The sequence below is a fragment of the Magallana gigas genome, chromosome 7 (assembly GCF_963853765.1).
Source record: "Magallana gigas chromosome 7, xbMagGiga1.1, whole genome shotgun sequence".
Lineage (NCBI taxonomy): Eukaryota > Metazoa > Mollusca > Bivalvia > Ostreida > Ostreidae > Magallana > Magallana gigas.
In genome coordinates, this window is record NC_088859.1 from 38835760 (window position 1) to 38853626 (window position 17867).

Consider the following 17867-nt stretch of genomic DNA (forward strand, 5'->3'; position numbering starts at 1 on the left):
CATAAAGATGTCATGATAAAGAAAACCCCTATATCATATCACTACTAATCATGTGTACCTTAGCCATCATGTTTAAAAACCCTTGCTGATACTTGTCCTCTCCATACCACATGTAGTCAGCGATCTGATGGGACATAACTCCGTACAGAAAGGACACCAGCTTCTCTGTAACCTAAATACAGTTTTTAAAGTTGAAAAAATTGTATTGTTCGTTAAAATAAACAAAAACGCTGAGTGATGCATTTTGACTGAAATACTTTTTGAAGGACAACAGCACAGATTTGTGCAAAGCACTAGTTCATGTAACTTTTACACATTACTTATCAAAGAACTTGCATTATTCCATGGTTTGGGATACTTCTGTAGTAAATAGTTGATAGAGGCATTCAGAAATGCAGTTGATTTTGTAGCATCTGAAACAAAACTGTAATTTCCTGCAAAATACAATATATATGTATGACATACGTAATCATATGAAAGTGTTAATACATGTATATTTATTATTTCTATTCTGAAAGTTTACAATGAGTGCCCAGTATTTTCACATCATCAGTAGTTGTGATCAAATGAGCAACTGATGATTATTTCATCATGATGATGCTTACCCTCACTGCACTGGGAATCATAAAACACATCAGGGTAGACACTCCCTCCAAACAAACCATCAGGATTCTCCTGTACAATCTAAAATTACGAATACATGCATGTAGTTTCTTTTAACATACTGAAATGGAACTTGCTATCAGTTTTAAACTTGCAATGTCAAATTAATACATGTAGTGCATACCGTTATATGTCATGAAGATTATATTTGAACAAAGTTTTACGTGTCTGGATTCACAAGAACTTTCTATCCATTAAACCTGTTTAACGTGTACGTTATTTGGGGAAAAATGATTTTGCAATAGGTAAGCAGGTATTTGATTTAGCACATTTCTTTATATATACCTAATTAATTATTATCTTAATAAACGTTTGACATTTGGGGATGTCACATGTACATTGATCTTACTTGTTTCAAGAGACAACCCGTACTCTGAACTTATCAATTGTCTTATATAAGACAGCCCTTCACTAGTCCTATCTTTGCTTGCCAATGGCTTACAGTTCACTCTGCTCATCTGAAGATGCACAATCACTGACTTTACAGCTAGCTGTAATGAACTCCTGTTGAGACAACTCTACTCTCTAACCTAAACTGTCCCAATAAACAGTCTTTAACACAGTGGCCTTATATTGTAAGTCATTTTAATTCCATCGATCATGTTAAAATTTCATGATTTTTCAAAAATAACCGATCGCGATGGTTTTAATTTCACGCTGCAAGAGTTACCTATCTTTGTTTGTACCTTAATATAACATGTTTTTGAAGTTCACAATGGTTTTAATTTCCCAGGAAATGATTTATCATGAAATAGTGAAATTAAAACAATAGTGATCATTTGCCAGTCTACAGCATATCACATGGTAAGTTCCTCATATTGACCACAGTACCTGACTCAAAAGACCATTCCTCACACTTACCAGTACCTAATCCCCCATCTCAATAGACCAACCCTCACAATGACCTGCTTGTGACTCTATACAGACCTTCACAATGACCTTACCTGTCCCAGGTTACCCTCTAACACTGACCGTTAGTCCCTCATTCATAAGACAGTAGCAAATCTAAGCAAAATACCTCCTCACAGCGATCCTACCTGTCTCAAGAGTCAGTCTCTCATACTGCATGGAATATACCTGTCTATAGAGAGCACAGCCCTTCACATTAACCTTACTGGTAACTCAGGCAATAACCCATCACTCTCATCCTAATTCTGTTGGAGAAACATGCCCCACACCCATCTACCTGTCTCAAGACACTCCATGATGCCCATCTTATCCACATTGTGGTTCATAAGACAACCCACTGACCTTTATCTGTGTAAGACACATTGAAGCCAACACAACAATTTGACCTACCTTCTGGGTTTCTTCATCACCAAAGTAAACAGATGCCCTGTAGCCTATTTGAATAATGAAAATTAACATGGTAAATATGTAAAAATAAAAAAGAATTTGATGGATTAAGATTTATGAATGCCAGTAATAAGATTATTTTCCTTTATCATTTTCTAATGAAGAGGGATCGAATGAGTGAGGCTGAAATGATTTTTGTACACATATCCTAAATTCAAAAGTCAAGAGCAATACGGTATTAAATATAATGATATACGGTACATAGGTAAGTGACGACAGTGTCAATACTGCTGAGTTATGGTGCATTTATTTAACCTTTTTGCACTTGATTGCAATGTTTTGCACTTGAATGTAATTATAGTACATGTATTTGCACTTTTGACATTGCTGCATCATTTTTTGGGGTGGTTATTAACATGTACATTGATCACTGTGTATGGTGTATTTATAATGTCAAAGATCGACTCAAAATATGGCTGAGGCAAAACTACCGGATATTTTGAAAATAATTCCCAAATTCCCCTTTGATTTTGGTGTGTTTAATCTGCTCGCAACTGGGGCTTATATTCCTTTTATGAGATGTTTGAATTCTGGAGGGGGGTGAAAAGGCCCACTGGCTTGATTTTCAAGCACATGTGTAACTTCATCATCCCAATCAAGGGTTTCTGATCCGCACCTCTCCTCACTATTTATGGGGAGCAAAGTGGACCAAAAACACTTGGCTAGCAAAGATGGTGTAACTTCGGCTTAAACAAAGTTTTAATTTATAATGCCTTGCTAGATGCACTCACTGTAATATGTCAACCAGATTAAAATGTAATACTGTAGTGACAACTGCAGGGGTATAGTAAACATGAAAAAAAGATAAAGAGATTGTGACGAGCTCCGGCGTCCAAATTAAATTAAAAAAAATATCGCTCATTTTTAACATCCTAGGCTGTTACTTATATCCTCTTACTTTTATTACGTATGCATACTTATGATTCCGTGTGATATAGATCCATATCCATTTATAAGACAAATGCACTGAGAAAGTAACACCCATTTAACCAGTGTGCTTGATATGGAGGCTGACATTTTGAATTGTCACATGACACACCACATGACGAGAGAGAGAGAGAGAGAGAGAGAGAGAGAGAGAGAGAGAGAGAGAGAGAGAGACTTTGAATATTACCCTTATGGAGGGGTTAGTTATCCATTAATTCTTAAATGTCATCTTGTGTATTTGTATGTGTATTAGGTACCATGCACATGTATCTATATTATAATTCTGTGGAACCTTTCAATTATCAATTAATTGTCAATTGTGCACACAACATTCCAAATATGATTTATTGCACATCATATACGGTACGGCGATTCTCGTTTTTAATCGTAGCATTTAAGGGGGGAGGGGGTTGCTCACCCTCATCTCCCCCTTTTTTCGCAGCAAACAAGTTTTTCTACAAATAGAAAAATTAATTTTGGAGCACCCCCCCCCTTTTTCGGAGAAGCAAGGTGAAATTTTTCATGGAAATTAAACCTTATTAATTAGAATAGTATGTTTTTAAAAGTACTACCCCCACCGCCCTTCCACGTACATGTATTAGGATTTTTAAGATTGGCGAATTACATTTTTATCCTATATTTTGTATTTTTGCTTGTTAAGATTTCAGGTAAGTTAATTGGTCCCCTCCTTTCGAAACCGATGCTACTGGATAAACTCGTTTTACTTCACTCGGCTGTTAGACTATTTTGTTTATACAAAGCCAATGATGTTTCTCGACCCTCCAAAATAAAAGTGGTACCTTGACTTTATGGATGCTTGTTATCTATTTTTTTTTTTAAATAAGAGTCCATTAGCGCATTATCCCACAAGCCTATACTATTATTATAAAAACGTGTCAAAAATACAAACATCAAATGAATTTTAACTAGCTCCTTAAGAAAGGACACGACCCGGTAGTAATGTAATTTAATGAGATTTATCTCTCAAAATTTATCGAAAAGAAAAACAAATGTTTACAACAAAATGATCTGGCAGATTGTATCAAAAATATTGATACAAGATTTTTAAAAGAAAAATGTATAAATTCATTGTCTCAATGGGGAAAACTAATAGGATTAAAATTGTGGAACAGGTGGTCAAGTGGCCCAAACAGACAAAACATTGATACTGAATATCCTAAAATAACTCTCAGAGAGAGAGAGAGAGAGAGAGAGAGAGAGAGAGAGAGAGAGAGAGAGAGAGAGAGACGGACAGACGGACGGAGAGAAAAACAGAGACAGAGATAGGGGTTTGTTCTGCTTATCTATAGACGTCTGTATTGCTTTCAAAAAACACGTGGCATTGCGTAATAATTATACTGTCCTTTCTAGATTCTGTCATGAAAGTTTAATGGTTTTTAATTTACTATGTCAATACAGGTATATAGAGATAAGATTTGTTTGATTTCTGAGTAAATATCAGTCCCCGTTTTCGTGCTTCATATGAAAAAAAGTTAAACGATTTGGCACACACATGTACATAATATGTTCTTCAAAAATGGGTTTAAAACGTGAAATTACATCACATGCACCCATCCACCATTTGTAATCATGTGTCCAGTACGGGATAGAATGCGTGTATCCAACTTACTATATGACGGGGAGGGGGATAAAGGGCAGGTTTTTATTTTACTCAGAAAGTTTGAATGCAGTTTGAATGACAAAATATACAGATAGATCTTTAGAGGAATGAGGTCGGACCCCCGCCCCCTGTGGGGGTAGTAGCCAGACCCGACTCAGCCGGGCGGTTGGGCTTCCTTGACAAGAATTATAAATGTTACCTAAGTAATAAAAAGATATTCATTATTTCATCAAATTTTATATCATTATTAAAAGTTCCTCTGGTATAAGGAATGAAGAGGTTTAAACGCATATTTCGGGTGACACGAGATTTAGAAAATCATAAATCTTCTTACGATTTGATCTACATCTTTATCAAAGCTCAGCACAATATGATACATTCTTGCATTATGAATGAGCTACAACCCAAAGAACTCCGAATTCCTGATTCTAATATAAATATTGACCATAGGCTTTGTTCACAGGTGTCCGTTCATTGAGGGATCAATGAAGCGAACCTTCTATCTATATATTACATACAGAGGGCAATAAAAAGGCCCGGGGACTTCCAAGCGCGACCACTTTATTATCGCTTCGCCGATACACACATAACAAGGTGCAAATTCAGAATATCACTGTAACTCAGGTGTAAGGAGTCAATAAGGTAGATGGATACAGGTAGACACTTCTTGGTCATTTTCCTCCCCCGGCGACACCTGCGATAAAAGCTTGAGCTTTTTTTTTACTTCTTGAACAAGATACAACTGCATTAAAACCTATAAGGAGTCTACTAGCTGCATGTGGTATTGATTCCGGGAGAAAAACAACTCCATGTACAGGCATTTTACGTAATCGTTCAGGATGGCTTTTTAACATGACTCAACGTCTCAATCACACGGAGACCTAACAAGTGAACTGCAGGTTTGTTGTAACATTTCACTGGTCCGGGGGTTTTGACAGTGCGACGTACATGTAGTGGTTGCTGGGATTGTCCCGGTGATGCGGTCCACGCAACACGAGACCGCCTTAGTGGACGCGGACGCCATTCTTAGGATCACCAGAGCCCCCAAAACCCCACCCACGTACGTGCCCCGCAGTAGGTCCCTGAACGACCTGCCGGGAGGGATACGTGTCCCGATCCTCCAGAGGCCGCAGTCCCGGGTGGCCGCCCGATTGGAGGCGCTGCAAGATGGACTCCAGGAGCTGACCATTCTGAGGGAGAAGCAGAGGGAACTCGTTCATCACGTCACAGAGAGGCACTCCTCGGACACAGGGCGAGATTCGACCGGACAACTTCAGGTGCTCATTTCTTTCCTCTTTTTAGTAAGATGATGAGGGGTGGGGGTAAATTAATATGTAAAAGTTGGTTTCTTTTCTTTCTTTTTTGTGTAACATGATGGGTTAATGTGTATGTAGAATGTGATTGTTACTTGTTTTAGATGGGTTTTTTTTTCGCTCTATTCATCCATACCATGTGTAGCTCGCACCTGTCAATTCATTTTGATTCAGACGTGATGATTTGGTCTTACTAGTTTTATAAATTTTATCTCCGATAAACATACGATATATAGATATAAATAATTGAAAACTTATATATAAATAATCATTGTTTTCACAAAAGGTTGGTGGCTGGGCTTCATTTATAATTTGTAAAATTGGCATTTTACTTTATTTCTTACATTCAAGCTTAGAATAACATGATAATAGGAGGTTGAATCACATATCAGTATGATAAAAAAGCACACAAAACACACATCCAAAACAACACTAAAATCGTTCACTGTGAGCGATTGTTAGAGACATAATTCCTGCGTTTATCTTCTTACTTTTGAAATTTAATGACATACAAATTACATGTATTAACAATTTTTACCCGACCAAATTTACAACGTGTGTTCCCCGCTGAACTTACCGCATGAAGAAATATAAATCATTATTTGGTTAAAAAAAAAAATACAAAACTTGCTTTTAAAAATGATTTGAATTATTTCTGGGAAAGCACGTATGAATATACCAGAAATTTATTTTACTTATGGTCTTGGGTAAAAAAAATGGTATCTTCTTATGGCCATCTTGAATTTTATGTATATATACATGTTTGTTTTGTGAGAAGGAGATGGCGCTTCTTCATATTTTTGAAGCTCGAACACAGGTGTTTATTCGTGTGGTCTTTTAACCTTTTTTGCCGGTAGCGAAAAAATATTAACACTTTTATCAAAACATTCAATTGCTTTCAATAGTCATTCACTCGCTTTTTAATCTGCTGATTTTACGAATCAAATTTAAGACATATTTTCGACACCTCAGTTGCAATTTAAAATAGTTAGGGCGAGTTTTGATAATCGGCTTTAAATACCGTTTACGATTTTCAGCAACAAAAAGTGGACTTTCCGTCGAAAGAGAAATAGGCCGATATCGAAACGGTTATTTTATTTACCATGCTAAATGTCTCTCGAGAATGTTTGAGAACTTTTAGAGTAAATGCATAAAATTATAATGGAAGAATTTTCTCTTTATTGGAAATATACATTGTGCAAATAAATGGACATTAACATTCACAGTAAATCATATTCATGGCATGGGCTTAACTATAAGAGAAAAAACCCAAGTGGGTTATAGGGTAATGGGCGTGAAGTTATCCCCGAGATTACCATTTACAAACAATTATTACTAAGAAACTTTCACCATTCTTTTGTGTCGCCTTTGATATAAGTAAAGAAAAGTGATCGAAGGCAATCCTGTGCCAAGATGAATTTTAGCACTGAAATGAATACTAGGTATGTTTGAAGGTTTGAAAGTTCTGAGGTGATCGAATTTGCAAAGTGTCTTTCAAATCGTTGATAACAAACTTATTGTACAAGAGTTTCGAAACATTCCGTGTTTTTTTAAAACAGAGATTAAGACGTACATTCTAATCGACACACTGCCATAAATCGTAGACCAAAGATTTCAAACATTTGCACAGTTTTCATTTTTGATAGTCGTCAGGCAGATTAAATCTTCAAAGCACCCCCCCCCCCCACCGAATTCACTCAAAGATTCTAATAACGAATCATGATATACTAATATAATTTCCACCATGTCATTTATCTGTCTTTATTACATTTTACAGGGCTCTCAGAGAGAGAGAGAGAGAGAGAGAGAGAGAGAGAGAGAGAGAGAGAGAGAGAGAGAGAGAGAGAGAGATTTGATAATCGGATATTGGAGAGGAGATCAGATACTAGTAAACTAGTATTCGTTTCGGTTGAAAGCTGAACAACCCATATATGACCTCCAAAAATCTACCCCATAGCGTCTCAGTGTCAATCCCCGATCAACAATAAATTACCGGAGATCCCCCGTTGCCCGGATTGAGGATTCCCCTCCATACTTGCGATTGTTCTGGGATTTAGCTGATATGTATTGGTCGTTTGGTGTTGTCTGTAATCGTCTTACAGACACCAATGGAGATTGTATCACTTTTGATTTTGTGATCCCTATTTATAAAAAAAAGATCGGTCTAAATTTTACCATGTAATCCATCAATATTCGGGTCAAATTCCTTGTTATTTAGCATTAAAATGATCTAGATATTCCAAAAATGTTAAAACCCGTAATTTTCCTGATTGCCGTCTATATTCCGTAGACAGTCAGCAGTGACGATAAATATGTGTTATGTTCTTGTCGTTTGTATTCATTTCTTACTTTGCAAAATTATAATCAAAATGACTTCAGATACCGGTATTTTCAATATTTCAGTTATTTTATAGAGTGTTTGCAAGTTATTCATAAAAATGTCATATTGAAAATTTTGTATGTACACTCACCAAGTAAATTAAAAACCTTTTAAGGCTAAATGCACGCAGTTTCTGCTTTTTGGAACTGTCATTTAAATTCATCTTAGTTTTACATAAATTATATCTCCAACAAAATTTCATAAATTTACCAGAAGTATTTGGGAACTGAAATTTAAATTCATTTGCTATTCTGGATCAGTGTCAAAGTGCAATGTAAATAACTCAGTAAAAGTATTTTAGGGGTGCATCGCCATAAATATATTGCTTTTTGTTTGTATTGTAGAGGAGGTGTATTACACTTCAACATTATGTATTAAAAGTATCTAATAAAGTGCATTTTTTGGTCGCCCAAACATACAGGCATATATTAAGGTACTGGCATTTTAGGATTTATTTTTTTACAATATCAAAATTATTTCTATAGATTGTTTTATATCAAATAATCAAGAAACGAGTAAAAGTACCATCAAATCGAAAACGTCTTTATTGAAGAGAAGTATTTTTTTCTCTTGCCGAATCGGACTGGTGGTCATAGCAGTCGGCATCAGAATTAAAAAAAAGATGTATACTTAAATTCAAATTAAAAGGACATACTATTTAAGTTCTCTTGACAATACTTATCCGTTGTTGACCCGATTTAAAGACGACCCGAAGTAGAGTTTAGCTTTTTAAAGTATTTATCTTATGTCAAGATTATCAAACTACATGTATTTACGAGATGAATACACAGATACATGACTAATAGCTGGCTACCCGAATTTTGGGCATATCTCAGTTACTTTAGCTTTTTCTATACTTTATCCGGCGCAAATAAAAATTATTGTTACCCCCCCCCCTCCATTGCGACGGGCTCATAAGTGGACAATAAACTAAGAAAACGTTATTAAACAAGAGGCCAATTGGCCTTAACGGTCACCTGAGTAGCATACATCCCATACACAAACTTGTCACGGAGCCTCATATATGCATCTAACTAATTAGGTTTCATACTGGAGTAGAAAAATTATAAATTTGTAATGACAACCACATTTCAAAAAGAACTGTGAAACCTATAATTTTGGTGAAAAACTAAGATCTGGTCTACAAAATCATGAATTCAGTTTTCCTTTCAAGTGTGTGGGAGTAAAGAAGATAATTTTTTAACGTTATATGCATTAACATCTATACATCCATTTTGGCCCTGTCCTAGAGTCAAAACCCATCCTTGAGGGGACATGAAAATTAAAATTTCATTAGAGGACTTCCTGGTAAACATAATTATTAGCCAGTTTTTTTAATACAGATGTGTGAGAATAGAGAAGAAAATTTTTCAACATTATATGCATTAACACTATATTGCCATATTGCGCCCCCCCCACCCCCTTCATGTCCTGAACCCCTGACCAAGGGGCCATGAATTTCACAATTTAGGTAAAGGAGATAGTGGATATCATAACCATGTATTCAGTTTTTTGCCCATATGTGTGGGAGTAGATAAGAAGATTTTTAAAATTTAAAACAGTTTTACTATTTGGCCATATTGGCCCCACCCTAGAGCATGAACACCTAACAAAGGGGTCATGAATTTCACAATTTTAGAAGAGGCCCTCATGTGCATCATAACCATGTATTCAGTTTTTTGCTCACATGTGTGGGAGTAGAGAGAGATTTTTAAAATTTAAAACGGTTTTACTATTTGGCCATATTGGCCCCACCCTAGAGCATGAACACCTAACAAAGGGGGCATGAATTTTACAATTTTGGTAGAGGGCCTCATGGACATCATAACCATGCATTTAATTTTTAACAAATATATATGGGAGTAGAGAAGAAGATTTTTTAAGATTTAATACATTTTTACTATTTGGCCACACTGGCCCCACCCTAGAGCCTGAACCCCTGACCCAGGGGTCATGAATTTCACAATTTTGATAGAGGGCCTCATGGACATCATAATCATGCATTTAGTTTTTAACAAATATATATGGGAGTAGAGAAGAAGATTTTCTAAGATTTAATACATTTTTACCATTTGGCCACACTGGCCCCACCCTAGAGCCTGAACCCCTGACCCAAGGGTCATGAATTTCACAATTTTGATAGAGGGCCTTATGGACATCATAATCATGCATTTAATTTTTAACAAATATATATGGGAGTAGAGAAGAAGATTTTCTAAGATTTAATACATTTTTACAATTTGGCCATATTGGCCCCACCCTAGATCCTGAACCCCTGACCCAGGGGACATAAATTTCACAATTTAGGTAGAGGGCTTCATTGACATCATAACCATGCAACCGGTTTTTTCCTCACGTGCGTGGGAGTAGAGAAGATTTTTGAAAATTTGGCTTTTTTTGCATATTTGGCCCCGCCCGTGGCACACCAAGGGTGGTAGAGCCATGAATTTCACAATTTACATTCTTCTTACCATAGAGATGCTTCACACCAAAACTGGTAACGATTGGCCTGGTAGTTTTTAAGAAGAAGTTAAAAATGTAAAATTGTTAACGCACGACGCACGACGACGGACGAAGACCAATTGCAATAGGTCACCTGAGTGACTCAGGTGACCTAAGAATAATTTGTGTTTTAATAATAACTCGTATGGGAAACTGTCATCGTCGGAACCCACGGGTTTTCTATCCGTTACACTGCTTTCAATAACAGTTTAACGGATAGAAAACCCGTGGGTTCCGACGATGATGAAACTGTATACAAAAGGTTTAATGTTAATAAAGGCATCTAGCTAGTCCTATCAGAAGCTTAGCCATATATATAGATATCAAAAGTGAGCTGAAGATTTTTGTATATGGGCAGAGACATAAATAACAATAATGTTATTTATATCTCTGATATGGGGTAGGATGGGTGGGACGAATGGCTAAATAACTTGTACTCCTGCAATGATCACGTGATACACCAACTGTCGCTTAACTCTACATTTCTGTTTCCAGGGCTCACACTTATCCAGGAGGAGGTATTCGATTAGTGCTCTACGCAGTATAAGCGAAGAAAAGACAATCGACCGCGTACAGACCCCGGACGACGGAATCAACGGCAGTGACCGCGAGACGGTCCCCGGGAATTTCCCTAATGGCGTGTCTGCTACATACTCCAAAAGGAGGCGACCATCTTTTCAGTGCGATACTATCATCACCAAAGATTTCAATCAAACGATTCCATACTTTCCGCTCCAGAAAGAAAGTCAAGCCTTCCCGAGCCCTATGCATGCGGTCATGAGACATTACGAAGTCGTTCTAAAGAGTGCCAATTCTGAGCAAAACTTAAGGAAATCCGCGTCACAAATGGATCTGAAATCCACCTCCATCCAAAAGTCCTTGGAGAGTTCTGTGGAACAGGAGACTAAATCAGACGGACCCCACGCTAGCTATCTCGGCAAGCGCCGCGCCAGTTTGCCAGTGACTCTAAAGTCAGTGAAAGTCACGGATCTGGATAACTTTTGGCAAAACTACAAGAAAGGGGTGGACAAGAATGGGAATCAATGTCCCAAAGACGAGACCTCGTCTTCCCTATCCCTCGACACCACCATAGAATCGACCTTGTCCTCTGTAGAGGAAGAGGCCGAGCAAGAAGTGTACCAAAATACTATAGATATAAAAAATCAAAGTACTGAAGATCTTGTAAGTAACCGTAGAGAAGAGCAACAAGAGACTGCTCTCTAATCCATGTCTTTCAGTTGTGGTTGTTTGTTTTTTTCTCAAAAGTATTCACTCAGAATTTAAAGAAGTACAGATTTGGTATTTGCATTTGACAATGTACATCTACATGACTTGTATGTATAGCACAAACAGCATGCACGTTTAGTTATTAACTCTGCATTCCTTACAAGTGTAGATCAGCAAGGGGGATGCCTAAAATTTGCAGAGCTATCTAATTTACATAGCAAGTTATCAAAACATACATTGGAAACCCCCTTCTTCAGAGGGAGTGGGGGATGGGGGCGTAAGAGCGAAACCATCCCACAGGAAAAATCATTACATGTGCTTAGACATGCAGTGTCATATGCTTACCCACTCATGTTCAAAATTACATGAATAGAAATAAAATTAAACTTATCTCATTGCTTTAGCATAAATTTTGGCTTTATCTTAACTGATTTTTCATGCATCTTCAAATTATTCTTGGAAATGTATTTTTAATATTTGTTTACAACATTTAGTGCTTATCTCTTTTAAGTAAACTCAACACACAGGGGCATCGTATCTGCTCTACACTCTATGACATATATATAAATAATACACATATTTATATATATGTCATAGAGTGTAAAGTGGATACGATGCCCCTGTGCTCAACACTGAAAATAATAATTCAATGATAAACTTTGTATAAGGTATTTGAAAGATTTTGCAATTGAAAATTAATAATGTCTGAACAATTTATTTTTTAACTTAGGTGTTTTGTGTGTGTGTGTGTCCTTTCTTAATTAATGTAGCTCGCGGGTTTGCTGACGTCACAGTAGGAATCGACGTAAAGAGTTGACCGTCATAGTAAACTCATAGGCTACATTTCTTTTTTTTTTTAAATGACAAATGAGATATTTAGAAGCATAAAAGACTGAGATATTTCAAAAAGCTTAAATGCAGTTTATTACTGTTTATACAAATATTTATTATTATTTGAAAATGTAAAGATGTCACATACATTGTCACATTTTGTTCTATAAAGTATGAGTGTGCGTTGGAATTATTCCATTTAAAATCATGTTTTAAAATAGACAAGTAAATCAATTGAACCGTATGCATTAACTTCGCTATTTTTTTTTTTACAATTATAATTTCCATAATTTTAACTACCGATCAAATTTTTAAAATTCTTTTGGCTTGAGCTAATAATTTTATACGATTACAAACTTTTATGTCAGTAGTTGCCCGGCAATTTTATTTGCATTGATTGACCCAGAGATTCATAAAAGCAAAAATAGCAATTTTTTGTATCTTTGCAGTCTTACATTAATTGCATTTTGGTATTTGATAACATTCACAATAACGTATAATTAGTATTTATATGTTCTAAAATGTGTTAATCAGCTAGTCTTGTCAATAAATGCATTTCACTTTTTGGGTTCTCAGACGTAAAGAGATAATGACGTCGGGCTAACGTCGTAATGAAAATATAAGGTTTTGAGAAATCTTTTAAACCTTTAAAGTTGTTTTGCCAAAAATTGGCCGAGAACACATACTGATTATTTTTTATGAATTTATTCAAAATTATCTCCTCTGTTATTGTGTTGAGTATAATTAATTTCGTCTGAATCGTTTAAAAGTTTGAAGCATAATTTTGAAATGCGTTTCTCGACTAAGATGTGCATTTTACTATATATTTCATTGAAATGGCGTTGCTTGATTTTATTAATGACACGGTATTTAAAACACGGTAACATGATTACCGCGTAGACGAATCTCAAAAAAATTTTAGATATAAAACTCTGAAACCTATGGATCACGTGGACAAATTTTCAAGGAAGGTTTTCTCACAAGCATGTAAACCCGCGAACTACCTTAAGTAAGGACCAATCTAAATAAGGCATTTATGTTTTATTTTTCAGAAGTTCAGAAATGTGTCATATTATTATGAGATTTTGTTTATACATGCTATATGAAGGAAGATCACAACAATAAAACTCCTGAAATAATTTTTCTTGAATATTTTTATAGCATTAACTTTTATTAAATAATTGATATGGGTCTCTACACAGAAATAGATAAACAATACGGCAGCCACTATACAGCAATTCAGCATTCATACAAATCAATCACTTTCTTCTTCCATCAACCTCTCACACAGTATGACGTAGTGATGTGGGATACACTGCTATGCATTGGCATTAATTTCCTCGGAGTAGATGTGAACTGAATCCACAAATGTCCGCACATTCTCAGGGTCGGTATCCCTGATCACCCCATGACCCAGATTAGCAATGTAGCGCTGGGGACCAAACTTGGTCACCATATCTTTGACAGCATGCTTCAGTTCATCCTGAAATAAAGCAACATGCTGATATCAACTCACAAGACTTCATAAGACAGAGAAGAGCAAGAATTGTCTATCCTGATCAACTAAACATGCTGTTGGACTGAGAACAAAATTATATTTCAAATTTTGTGCAAAACAAAGAATATGCTTTGTGCATTAAAAGTAAAACCTTTTTTCAGACTGCAAAATGAAACATACAAGCATAAATCATGACAATACCTGTATAAAAAGATATTTACCTTCGTGGAATACAGCATACATGGATCAAGGTTTCCCTGCAAAGTCACTTGACTTCCAACCAACCTCCTTTAAAAGGAAGATTTAACGTTAAAAATTAACATGAATGACTACAGTTAATTTAATGATATCAGTACTAAAGGTGAATCTAACATCCATTGTCATAAATGATGTCACACTATAGATGCATTGAATGACAAATATAAATGTTGTGTAAATGATCACCTAGCGTGGGTGGGTTTAATGGTCCAGTCGATGCTGACAACATCATATCCACTGTTAGACAGATCCTCCAGGGCAAAGTGGACGTCTTTAGCAAACACTGTCTGCAATTCACATAAAATACCCGTTTTCACATCAAACTTTTATAAATTGTCCTACTCTTACTGAAACATTCTTACCTGTTTTCATTTGTAATTAGTTAAAACACATACCGTAGCTCTTATAACAGTGATCTGTTTTTGTGAAAAATTGAGAAGTAAAATAGCACTAATGAATAAAACTGATCTTTTTAATTACAACACACAATCTTTATATGTTGGTATTTACCATCGGAACATGTTCTATGTTCTGTTCCGTGAGTCGCTCCTTGACACCGTAAGCTAACTGTCTGAGGTAAGTCAGTCCAAATTTATTGAACAGCGCAGGACCAAGCTCACCAGCATTACTGTCAAACACCTGGAGCAACTGAAAATCAAACCATCTTGTGAATATTAAACATTCAATGGTCTTTTAAGTATCTTACCAGTACATGTGTAAATCAAGAATCTAAACAATCATTTGGCATTGACATTCCACAAAACAAAAGGAAATACCAGTAACTACTGCACAAACATGTTTTTGGTAGTTTTCATAAATAAGAAAGTTACATTAGATTCAGCATTTAAAATCAATACTTGTACATAAAACATCACGATACACCTTAATATGATGGACCCAAATTGATACTACTTGTAACTAGATCAGTATCAGTTGATGTATTAGCAGATACAGATCACAATTCCTAGTCAAGTGTCACTCTGTAAAACTTACCTGAGCACCGGCTTTGACCTGAGCCACAAGGTAATCGATAGTTTTCGTAGTAAGTAGCTTCAGTAAGGTGTTACTGGCCTCAGGGTACTGCACCAGCCACCTTCTGGCCTTGGGGACAGGGGCTGACGACGAACCGTCAATCATATATTTCATGATGGTCCACTGAAAAATAGATGACTCAAATTAAGATTTTTCTGTAAAATTCTTAAACAGAGCACAGGAAAATAAAGCAATACATCTTCAATGATAAAAAATAATTTTCAAAGCAAATTGCACACATTTCAATATTCTGAGTCAGCATGTGACATTGCTCTCAATGTTGATCATTAATTCTATTACACACACATACACACAGTACTGTATTCCTTTCACCTCTATTGGAGAAGACAGTAAATCAATGACTCTCTAATAGACATATATAGAGGGATACTCTCAGAAAGAAAGAAAGAAAGAAAATGAGACAAAGAAAATGAAAGAGAGAAACTTTGGAAAGTCAAAGTGTTGATCTAAAACTCACAGGAGCACCAGCGAAGCCGATGAGAGGACATCGTCCCTCCAATCTCTGCCTGGTCAGAGTTATGGCATCCATGACATAATGAAGCTCCTGGGTTACATCAACTATTGTGTTCAGTTTCTTCAGATCTTCAGGAGTTTGCAGTAAAAAGTCAAATGTCATTCCCTAAAAAGTAAGAACTATACTGTATTCATAAATTTTTGGTTCTACCCTTAGAAGAAAATCTATTTCCCAAACTAATAGCATTGATATCCATGTTGTTGGTAACATTTATTGCACCAGTATTGTAACACCATAGAAAGTTTTCATAAAAATGACTTCCATCTCTGTACCTTTCCTTCTTCAATTTCTATTCCTATCCCTAATGCTTGTGGTATGACTAGAATATCCGAAAAGATGATAGCTGCATCAAGATCAAAGCGTTTAAGAGGCTGGAAATAATCAAAATGAAGTTATTGAGTCTTATCCGACACAAATAAATCTGATTCTTACCAATCTTAAACAATTTTATAAAATTAATGTAGAAACAACAATTAGAATTCAAAGAACTTACCTGAAGAGTTATTTCACAAGAAGACTCAGGATTTCTGACCATGTCAAAGAAGGAGGCTGAATGTTTAGATTTAAATTCTCCATATTCTGTAAAATTGAATTGAACTTTGTAAGTAATCACTGTAAAAGAGATGATTAAAATATGTGCCTAGTTTCTGTAATATTTCTGTCCCTGTTCCGTGCTTTTCTTGATGAATACACATATGCTCAATGTAAATTGTTGGAACAAACATATTTGCATAATGGTAATCCTCTTCGAATAGGCAATATTTTCCATAAAATCAAAATATTCTCTGTTATATACAGTTCTCCTTTATACTGTTCCATGATTTTATGTTCAGGGGCAAAACATCAAGAAAAATACCAGTTAAAAGTATAGAGCATCTGACATTTTTGCAATGCAATCAGTGTAGGGTGAAACAAACCACAAAGACATGCAATTATTTTAAGCTGCTTTATCAAGATCATCTTCCCAAGTCAAGGGTTTCTGATCTGCTCCACTCAGTTTAATTCTCTTGTGACAAGACAAGCGGAGCAGATTGGAACCCATGATTTGGGAAGATGTATCAATATACAATTTAATTTAGAGTATTTTTCATTTTCTGATTGGTTTTCGAGAAGTACACTGTGACAGACACTGCATGGTTAAAGGCATGCAGTGACTTTAGAGTATTTCTGTCATTTTCTGACTGTTTTCAATATGAGGAGACAGAAATGAGTTTGACATAATAATTAAGACATATGCAGAATACATTGTGATAGTACCTGTACAGCGTGTTCTATTTACTGACCTGGCAAATATCGACCCGCTTGTCGCATCAGCCAAACCGGTGTACGCTCTGTCTTTTCTCCTCTTGCTGCTCTTAATATCAAATCATTTTTGAGTGGAGGAAAGAACTGTCAAAACAGTAAACAATAGTTTTATATAAACTGTATACACCAGATGTCATAAATTATGCACCACTCATGCAATGTTGCATGATAAAAAAAATGTTACCTGTGTTATTATTGGCGATGTCATTATAAAAAATCCACAGAGCAATCTAAATACTCAAAATCACAGTGTAAAGCGAACTATTTACATAACATATGGTAAACCGTCAACAAAATTGCACGACACGTGTGAAAATAAAAATAGAGTTACCTCCCTTTGATTATTTACAACGCAAGAATGTTACGCTGTCGCATTTGTCTTTTTTCACGTATTTGCGGGAGGCGTGTTCGAATAATTC

At 35.8% G+C, this 17867-nt stretch overlaps 4 protein-coding genes across 5 annotated transcripts in view; 1 reads left to right on the plus strand and 3 right to left on the minus strand.

The window, feature by feature from the left end:
- LOC105347431 (phosphatidylinositol-glycan-specific phospholipase D) overlaps nt 1-200 on the minus strand; it is a 28553-nt gene extending 28353 nt beyond the window's left edge. Inside the window, exon 1 of one of the 2 annotated variants that reach the window (XM_066066579.1) lies at nt 59-200. In XM_066066579.1, the coding sequence (XP_065922651.1) occupies nt 59-136 (78 nt within the window). In that variant the 5' untranslated portion in view covers nt 137-200. The remainder of the gene's footprint in view (nt 1-58) is intronic. The other variant, XM_066066580.1, reaches the window with a different exon arrangement.
- Nucleotides 189-3063, minus strand: LOC136270104 (phosphatidylinositol-glycan-specific phospholipase D-like). The gene is made up of 4 exons (XM_066066581.1): nt 2937-3063; nt 1963-2006; nt 606-684; nt 189-434 (listed from the first exon to the last, which is right to left on the minus strand). The coding sequence occupies exons 1-4, from the start codon at nt 3034-3036 to the stop codon at nt 310-312; spliced, it is 348 nt and encodes a 115-aa protein (XP_065922653.1). The 5' UTR covers nt 3037-3063; the 3' UTR covers nt 189-309.
- Nucleotides 3064-5117: 2054 nt separating this feature from the next.
- On the plus strand, nt 5118-13959 carry LOC105347429 (uncharacterized). The gene is made up of 3 exons (XM_066066584.1): nt 5118-5844; nt 11258-12755; nt 13831-13959. The coding sequence occupies exons 1-2, from the start codon at nt 5545-5547 to the stop codon at nt 11984-11986; spliced, it is 1029 nt and encodes a 342-aa protein (XP_065922656.1). The 5' UTR covers nt 5118-5544; the 3' UTR covers nt 11987-12755; nt 13831-13959.
- Nucleotides 13957-17792, minus strand: LOC105347428 (uroporphyrinogen decarboxylase). Its single transcript, XM_011456528.4, has 10 exons — nt 17633-17792; nt 17427-17532; nt 16637-16722; nt 16416-16514; nt 16087-16248; nt 15570-15731; nt 15087-15224; nt 14763-14863; nt 14540-14606; nt 13957-14303 (listed from the first exon to the last, which is right to left on the minus strand). Exons 1-10 carry the CDS (start codon nt 17654-17656, stop codon nt 14139-14141), a joined length of 1110 nt encoding a protein of 369 aa, XP_011454830.1. The 5' UTR covers nt 17657-17792; the 3' UTR covers nt 13957-14138.
- Between the last annotated feature and the right edge of the window lie 75 nt (nt 17793-17867).

Bases quoted from the DNA above. Each gene is read 5' to 3' on its own strand.
- LOC105347429 (XM_066066584.1), top strand. From the start codon at position 5,545: ATGCGGTCCACGCAACACGAGACCGCCTTAGTGGACGCGGACGCCATT. The intron at 5,845-11,257 runs GTGCTCATTTCT...TTCTGTTTCCAG, and splicing joins ATTCGACCGGACAACTTCAG to GGCTCACACTTATCCAGGAG.
- LOC105347428 (XM_011456528.4), bottom strand. From the start codon at position 17,656: ATGACATCGCCAATAATAACACAG. The intron at 14,607-14,762 runs GTGATCATTTAC...TTCCTTTTAAAG, and splicing joins ATTAAACCCACCCACGCTAG to GAGGTTGGTTGGAAGTCAAG. The intron at 14,304-14,539 runs GTAAATATCTTT...GCTTTATTTCAG, and splicing joins GTATGCTGTATTCCACGAAG to GATGAACTGAAGCATGCTGT.
- LOC136270104 (XM_066066581.1), bottom strand. From the start codon at position 3,036: ATGTCAGCCTCCATATCAAGCACACTGGTTAAATGGGTGTTACTTTCT. The intron at 685-1,962 runs GTAGGTCAAATT...TCGTAATTTTAG, and splicing joins GTGATGAAGAAACCCAGAAG to ATTGTACAGGAGAATCCTGA. The intron at 435-605 runs GTAAGCATCATC...TGTATTTTGCAG, and splicing joins TGATTCCCAGTGCAGTGAGG to GAAATTACAGTTTTGTTTCA.